At 49.2% G+C, this 9,034-nt stretch overlaps 1 protein-coding gene across 1 annotated transcript; it reads left to right on the top strand.

The window, feature by feature from the left end:
* Positions 1-2,783: 2,783 nt before the first annotated feature.
* On the top strand, positions 2,784-3,887 carry LOC147990123 (uncharacterized). Its single transcript, XM_087523493.1, has one exon. The coding sequence runs from the start codon at positions 2,784-2,786 to the stop codon at positions 3,885-3,887; it is 1,104 nt and encodes a 367-aa protein (XP_087379619.1).
* The last annotated feature ends 5,147 nt before the right edge of the window (positions 3,888-9,034 follow it).

Below are 9,034 nucleotides of genomic sequence, written 5' to 3'. Positions count from 1 at the left end.
GTTTATTTTTAGTAAGTAAATTAATAAACTAGTTGAACTACTTTAGTTGTAGTTCAACTAGTATAGTAAGTAAATTAATAAACTAGTTGAACTAGTTGAATTAATAGAACTAATGTATTTTTAGTAAGATAATTAATATAACTAGTTGAACTACTTTATATTTAGAAAGAACTAGTTTTTTTCTATGTATAGTAAGTTTATATTTAGTAAGAACTAGTTGAATTAATAAAACTAGTTGAACATGTCATATTTTCTCAAATATGATATGTGGTTGCCCAAGTGGCCATTCATGTTCAGTTTACACCTCCGAGTGGCCTATGTTTTGCCGGAGTGTTGATTAATTTCCGTTCCAGCAAATTTCAGGCGCTCGATATGTCCTTTTTTAGCAAAGGTCATGCCGGATTTTTCCGTGAATTCTGGCATGACTTGTGCTAGAATTTGTAGGAAATATCTAGTGGCCTGGATTTTCTCGAAAAATAATGATCTAATTTAGGTTTTTTAGTACATATATTTAATTGTACAAGTTTAATCTTTGAATTATGAACGTAGGAAATGTCGTACTCGGACGACGACAGTCTCCCAGGGGAGTGTAGATGGTGCCACGACGATCGAGGTATGTGCGACATGTTCGTTGAGCTGGACGAAGATCGGCGTTTCAGCATTAAGCTCGAGGAGCCCTTCGATGTTGAAATGGTATGAAACAACGACAAATGTTTTTTTCATAATTAAGCATGACTTCAACTATTTCAACGTCTAATTTTCATCTTTTACAATTCGACTAGCTTATCCCATGCCATGCAAGACGCTATGTCTTGGAGAGGATGGCTTTTGAAGACCAACTAAAATTTTCAAACAAAGAAAATACACCTAAGGACCCATCATGATATCGACTTTGAAGTAAATCTGTACAATTCTCAGAGCATAACCCATTTTGGTTGCCAAAATTGGGAAGCACTTTGCAAAATGTATGGTTTTTATGAGGGTATGATTGTCACCATGGATCTTGGTGATCCTGACATCGAGCAAGACAATATGGACATTTGGGTCCTTGTTGATACGCTTCCGATTCTACCGCAATGTGAGTTTCTCAAACATAGTTATTAACTAATTTATATTATTTATTTCAAAATAGTTGACAGCTTATTTCCATTGATAGCTTATTTTGAATCTTCAAAGAATGTGCAGAAGATGGTAGACAAAACCCACTACACTGATGGCTCCGAATTAACTTATAAGGAGAAAAGTCATCTGATTGCTTATTGTACTTATCTTGAGAATTACAATACCTATTATCGAACTCCTCCAAATTATGGTGAATACGTGCCACTAGTGCACGTGTTGAACCACGATAACTTCTATGGAGATACCCTGGTAAGATTTTTTACTATTACGACATCCATGCATCTTTTGCATACTTCTAAAACTAGTACATCTTTGCTAACTACGAAGTTATTACTATGTTTTTCAACAGAAAATCATGATGGATTGTGTGCCTCATCTGATGTATCAGAATGGTCGCCTTGCAGTTCGGAACATTTAGCCAGGTCAATCTAAGGAGCTCACCTGTGCATATCAGATTTCTAAAACCGGTGAACACATGCTAATCAAAGAATGGAAAAAATGTTTGGACATTCGCAAGGAGGTTCTTGGAAGTAACATTAAGCGAAAGGCAAGAATTGGAGATAGGATAATCTCCATTCTCCATAATGGAGAGTCAGGGGCTATCTTATTTTTTGCTATTTTACCTTAGAGAATATAGTAGGTCCTAAGAGAATGTAGTAGGTCCTACGAGGTACAATATGTTTATTATGTGATACAATGTGTTAGAATTGATGACGAGGAGTACTTGTGATTACGACTAGTGACCAATTTGCTATATGATGTCTCATTGATGAAAACGATGATCTTGAGGAGGTGTTATATGACAATGATGTATTATGATGATAAGTTGTTAATGATATGATGATGATATTTATTATATCATTGGGTGAAAGAACCGCGGATTAGTTTCAAGTGGATGTCCATCCACTTGAAACTAGCCCACGGTTCTTTCACCCCGTGATGTAATAACTCATTATGATGTGAAAACAATTTCTAAATTCCTGTTGTATGAAAACTTATGTAAAGGTGTACGAATACAACATGAAATAAAAACAAACCTTTTCTCTAGTAGTGGGGGTCCATCCCCCTGACAGTAGTCCCCGAAGCTGTGAAGGTCCGCCGTCTTCGGACGAGTGAGCCTTCGCAGTTTCCCCCTTAAGCTAGGTGGATTCTGCGAACGCCGGGTCCGGCAACACCCACCGTGTGCCGGTTTTCACAAAAACCGTATCATGGCATCCCGGCCGTGTCGGGAACCGAGAAGTCCGCCAAATCTTGGGGCAATCCCTCGGGCTTCGCGCGGGCGCCACATGGTGCCCGGAATTCGGAGGGGCCTGACAGGCCACGCGCGAGATGGGACCGGGCGACGGGCTGGGCCCACCGCCGCGCGCCCTCGGCTCAAGCGCGCGGATTTATTGCGGCGTCCAGGGGCCGATTGCTCTTCCCCGAGTAGTTATTGCGTGTGTACGTGCGCACATATTGCGGGGTAGTGGAACGGGCGCATGCAGACGATCATTCAAACCGAGGGTTATAAATTGGGGGGCAGGGGGCGGCAGACAGCATTCTCGCTCGCGCCCTCCTGTCCCTTTGCTCTCGCTCTGCTCTTTGCAACTGACGCACTGCGGCGCCCGCTGCTCCGAGTAGAACTCCTTCTCTCCATCTTCCTTCTTCTTCTTCCTTTGATCATGTCGCTGCCATCGGGCTCCTGGATGGGTTCGAATGTCACCTCTGAGGACATCACCCAACTCCGGGCAACGTGGCACCTGCCGCGGGAGACGGACGTCAGCATGCGCCTGCCGCGCGGCGAGCAGAGGCCTCGGCCCGAGGGGCAGGAGCGCGTGGTCTTCCTCACGCACTTCGAGCGTGGGTTCGGGCTGCCGGTGAGCACCTTCTTCCGTGCGTTCTTGGAGTTCTTCGGGCTCCAGCCGCATCATCTATGCGCCGGTGCCATCGTCCAGCTCTCCGGCTTCGTCACCCTTTGCGAGGGGTACCTGGGGGTCGAGCCTACGATCGACCTCTGGGCGCGCTTCTTCTCCTTGAAGCAGCAGGGCCCGTCGACCGGGGAGTTCGCCGATTGCGGCGCCGCCGTCAACTCGAAGCGGTCGGGGGCGGATTTCCCCAAGATCCCGCTAGAGGATTCTGTCAAGAAGTGGCAGAACTCCTTCTTCTTTGTCCGCAACCTTGGTGCGGATCGCATCAATCTTCCGGCCATCGCCATCGCACCACCACGGGCGAAGAAGAACTGGGGCTACTCGCCCAGGCGCCCGTCACGGGAAATCTTCAATCTCTGCGAGCGGGTGACGGTGATGAGGACGCAGGAGGGGCTCACCGGCACCGACCTCCTCACCGCGTTCGTCAAGTGCCGGGTCCTTCCTCTTCAGGGGCGCTCGTGCCTCATCGGCGACATGGTCGGCCTTCAAGACCCCAACCGCATGGGGTCGACTCGGCTTTCCGCGGAGCAGATCGTGCGTGGCGTGAATGACATCTCCAAGGCCAACCTTGGAGAGGACTGGCGGTTCGGCAAGGCTCCGTACAGCCAGTCGAACCCGGCGCTGCAGGTGAGTGTCTGGCCTCCTTACTTTGTTGCCGCGCACCTTTTCATCCGTCCTGACATGATGCGGGGGGAACTTCTGAATGCGGTTTGCCATCCTTACGCCCGGGCCCCGTCGCAGGTGACGCCGGTGGCTCCAGAGGAGCCCGCGGCTAATGGCAGGGAGGAGGAGGCCGAGTCCGACACTGGCGTTGGGCGTCGCGCAGGTGAGTTTCATGTTTTTCTTCATATGTCTTGAATTGCTGACCGCGGCACGGAACGGTCGATGCTGACGCCAGTTGTTGGTCTAGTGGCATTGGGCGGGGGAGGCGGCGACACGGGCGGAGTCGGGTCCTCGCATGGGACGGCGCCGAGCCACCCGCATGCGAAAGACAGCGTCGCGCCGCGACGCCAGGCCCCGGAGTGCACGGCGGACACGGTCGAGGCCGGGAGGCCGGCCAAGAAGAAGCGTGGCAGTGGGGACGGGAGGCCAACCCCGGTCCCGGTCTTGGCGGGGTAAGCTTCATCTCTTGTTTGTGCTCTGATTTTTTCCTTGAGCCAGTCTTGTTTCTTTTCTACTTATTCCGTTTTTGTCTTCAGGTCGCCAATCGCGCTGGCGAGGGTGGCGGCGGAAGCCGCTGCGCCGAAGGGGCCGAGTTCCGCAGGAGCCGGTCCGACCTCGCTGACCAGGCCGAGGTGGAGGGACAGGCCGACTCGGACCTCGGCCTGGATCCGAACGACGCCGAAGACGTGGCCTGGCGGGACAGGAATGTCAGGACCCCGCTTCCATGTCACATCGATCTAGCCGGTAACACCTCATATTACATTGTGGCCTCACGCACGGTATTCCCACAGGTGTCGCCTTACCATGGCCCGGGACCGTTTGCGCCTTTTGGCTCACGTATATGATAGTGTCGCTAGCATCCATATGACAGAGAACCCGGGCCGACATGTCTAGTCGTTAACCCAAAGCGGCACTAACCTATGGGGACAGGCATACATGAATCACATCGAGCATGTCGGTCAGCAGCGTGTGAATCCGGGCTGTAGCACTGGGCTAACAGGAGTCTGGATGTCACTGCATGACATTTCCCCGAAGGGACAGACACAGGAACAAAGTGAAACACATGCCGGCCAGTCAAGTGTCCTGAGCAGTAGTCCTGGGCTAACAGGACTCCGGGAACCCGGGCTGTAGCAGACTACTATGGCTCATGGAAGCACTAGACTACATTTCCCCATAAGAGAGGCTGCCAGGGATAAACAACTAGATTGTCGGATCCCACACATACCAAGCATTTCAATCATACACACAATATGCTCGATATGTGTAAATACAACATGGCATCACAACATAACTCTACAACTCAAGTATTTATTCGTTAGGCTCCGAGGAGCGAGATATTACAAACACGGGTCTCATGACCCAACAATCATAGCATACAAATCAAAGCACATGCGGAAGCTTAACATGTCCGTGTACAGACATCTACAAATGAAAAAGGCTAAGAAGCCTTACTATCTACCAGATCCTGCCGAGGGCACAAGATCGTAGCTGAGGTATCAAGTTAAACGTCGAAGTCCACACGGAACTACTAGCGAGACTGATGTCTCTCTGCAAAACATAAAATAGGCAAACGTGAGTACAATTGTACTCAGCAAGACTTACATCAGAACTAGCTACATATGCATCGGTATCAACAAGGGGGTGGTGGAGTTTAACTGCAGCAAGCCAGCTTTGACTTAGTGGCTAACCTGAACTACGACTGCAAGCAACTCTTTTGAGGTGGCACACATGAGTCCACATATTCACCATTCAATACACCACTATGGATCCGCTCCCGTCTCCCTACGAGAACGCAATCCATAGCACTGACGCTTATCTTGCGAGTTTTAGAGTATCCACTTTCACTTGTCTATGTACTATTATAGGCAACCCAGAAGTCCTTTACCGCGGACATGGCTATTCGAATAGATCATTTATAACCCTGCAGGGGTGTACTTCTTCACACACGCTCTCGCCACTTACCACCATGTACACGTCGTGTATCTCGGCAACCTTCAAGCGGAAGCTTTGCGAGGGAGTCGGCCACGACCTAACTAACCACACAAGTCTCTAGTCTAGGTTTATCGCCTATTCTCCGCGAGGAGATCCGGCCGGAGTTTCGCTCACAGCCCCAAATGATGTGTGCAGGGTTCCCGAGACACCAAACGGGCGCCGGTACACCATGCCACGGTGTATCTACCACATCATCGCCCACCCCTAGAGTGAGCGCTACGCACGACCGCCAACACAAATCCTACAAACACCAGAAACTAGTTGCAACTCCTGGACAGAGGACAAGAGCAGTTAATAAGTCGAGAGGGTCCATTGGTTTCGGGCCCAATGCATGGTAGTAGCTGTTCACGGATCACAAACACAGAACTCAGTTCCTAAGGACGGTTTCAATGAGACAACCCACCATGTACTCCTACATGGCCTCTCACCGCTACCTTTACCAAAACGTGTTCACACACTTAGCTCACACACAGTAGGACATGTTCATCACTGTTACAATTCATCCCCGATGAATCAGACCTGACACAACTCTAAGCAATAGCTGGCATGACAAGCATGAATGAGTAGGCACATCAGGGCTCAAACAACACCTACTCATGCTAGTGGGTTTCATCTATTTACTGTGGCAATGACAGGTCATGTAGAGGAAAGGGGTTCAACTACCGCAGCATGTAACAGTTGAATCATTGTTTTCCTAATGTAGTAAAAGAGAGCAGGAGCGAGAGAGTGGGATTGTATCGGAATGAACAAGGGGGTTTTGCTTGCCTGGCACTTCTGAAGATAGTATAGTTCTTCATCGGTGTCATCGAACTCATCGTCGGAACCACGTCTATCGGGAGGGGACAAATACCGGCAAACAAAGTGGAACAAAATCAATGCAATGCAACAATTATGATACATGATAATGTCATGGCAATATGCTGTTGATTGCGCTAATGCAACTAGCAATCATATTAAATGAAGTTGGTTTGAACCAAGGGTTCAAATTCAAACTCCATATGTGCTTATTTAAAAGCCAATTATGCAAATTGCCCTGTACATCAACCCTAGGTTGTTCAAACATGCATGCAAATGCCATAAACAGATTCCTTGAATTTTTCTGATAATTTTTCATATATAATTTATTTCATTTGGAGCTATAGATTATTTTCTATGATTTTTAGAAGTTTTAGCTATTTTCTGAAATAAATAAATCATTTCTGATTTATTTAAAATCCCAGAAAAGCTTTACTGCGTCAGCATTGCGCAAGGGTGATGCCAGGGGGTCAACTGGTCGGCCAGGTCAAACCTGACCTGCGGGACCCATTGGTCAGTGACCGTGGGCTAGTTAGGTCGCCGACAGGTGGGCCCGGTCAACGTTGACTAAGTCAAAGTCAAGCTGACACGTGGGGTCCTCAGGATTAGCACTAATTTAAGCAGGATATTTAGACTAACCTAATTAGGCTCGGGGACCCACATGTCAGTGTCTGTTAGGATGGGTAATTAACGGAGATTAGCACTAATTATGCCGCCATGTCGGCATGCCGGAGTTTGGCCGGCGGTGACCTCAAGCCATGGCGGAGTCTTCTCGGGATTGAGCTACAGGTGATGGTTTTGAGCGTGGTTTGCAGCTACGGGACGCTGGCACTCGCGCGCATCCAATGGTGCCATCAGTTAGTCGCGGGGTGGCCGGATATGTTGAAGGCGTCGAGTTCCGCGGCGGCCGGAGTTCGGACCTTGACGGAAACGACGCTACGGGGCATCTCCGGGCGAGCAGGTGGTGTCTGCGGGTTCCTAGGGGCGCAGTGAGAATGAGAACGTGCTCAGACGCGACGTGTGTGGGCTCTAGCCACGGCAGTGACATGGCCGGCAGGTGGGAGCTCACGGCTCCGGTAGTGGAGGCGGCTAGAGGGTGCGTACGAGCACGGGGAGCAGGGGAGAAGATGGCGGAGCTCACAACGGGGTCGGAGACGGTCTGAGCGAGCTCGGGGAGGCGGAGACGGCGGCAATTCGACGGCGGCGATCCTCGGTGGCCGAGGAGGGGAAAAGCGGTGGGGGTGGTGCTTCGGGGCCCTTCCGGTAGCTTGGCTCGGTGAGGAGGTAGGGAACGAGGTGGCGGAGCACGGGGATAGCTCGGGGAGGCTTGGGGAACACGGTGTACACGGTGACGGCAAGCGGCGGCGACGGTCTCGCTCGGCCGTGCGTGTGAGAGAGAGGAGAGGAGGGGGAGGGGGTCCGGTGCGAGAGGGGAGAGGCGCAGGGGGTCGAGGGCGTCTCCGTGGCGCGTTCAGAAGAGTCGGGGCGTCGCGGTGGAACCAGGAGCTGGCCAGCGCGGCGTCGGCACGCTCCAGCGAGCTGCTTCGTGCGCTGGCACGGGGAAGAAGACACCTGTGCCCCTGGTGGGCTGGGTGGGCCAGCTGGGCCGCCAGGTGGGCGCCAGGTAATGAAACTCTCTCTCTCCTATTAGTTTTCTGTTTTCGATTAATTTGATATGTTAGGAATTAGTAATAATACTAACTCATTCCATAAATCCTGGGATATATTTTGGGCTCTATTTGAAATATTTACGACTGCCCAAAATTGTTTCCAGGATTATTCGAGCATTTAAAATATTTATATTGAATAAATGCCAAAATTCAAGTACCTAGGGATTTAATTCAAAGCCAAAATGTGTCCAGCAAAAATGCAAATCATCTTGGGTAGATGCTTCCACCTTAAACCAGAGATGATGAACATTTTTAAAAGGCATTTTGAGTTCATTGAAAATATTTTTATTTGAAACTATTTGAATTGTAGTTGTGCTAGGGCTTGATCATCCCCATTTCAGAGTTTCATAAAACTTAAACATGATGACATGATGATCATGCAAGGTCAAGCAAAGGCTAAGGCTAGGGCTATGACAACTCTCCCCTACTAAACAAAAATCTCGTCCCGAGATTCAGGTCGTGAGGTAAGAAGATAGAGGGGGAACCAACTAACACAATCTTCTTGATCCAATTGCTCTTCTCGAAGATGTAGATTCATTGCATCATATTAATCTTGACATCTTTGCTTTCGAGATCTTCACCCAACACGACAAGGGAAAGAGAGGGAAGCTCTACAGGATTCGATCTTCACGAAGATCAAGCAAATCATGATCAACTCACAGAATGTGATGTAGTAACATCTCTCAAACTGAGACACAAAACACACATAGAGAGGGTTGGAAGAAACAGATGGCGAAAGTTCAATTTGGTAGGCAACAATTCCACACCTAAGAAAGATGGTGGATGGTGTCAAGGTGGGGAGGACATAATTGCCATGATCCCGTAACGGGGCACTTTCGGAAAGGTGACTCGTTGGACTGTTCCCTTAAGTGGAAAAATAATTAC

This window comes from Triticum urartu, chromosome 1A (genome assembly GCF_056163025.1).
Source record: "Triticum urartu cultivar PI428250 chromosome 1A, HENAU_Tu73, whole genome shotgun sequence".
In the NCBI taxonomy this organism is placed as follows: Eukaryota; Viridiplantae; Streptophyta; class Magnoliopsida; order Poales; family Poaceae; genus Triticum; species Triticum urartu.
Note: the sequence above shows the minus strand (reverse complement) of the source record. Positions and strands in the feature narration are given on the sequence as shown.

What these genes read in the sequence shown, in the direction of transcription:
- LOC147990123 (XM_087523493.1), top strand. Translation starts at nt 2,784, where the DNA reads ATGTCGCTGCCATCGGGCTCCTGGATGGGTTCGAATGTCACCTCTGAG.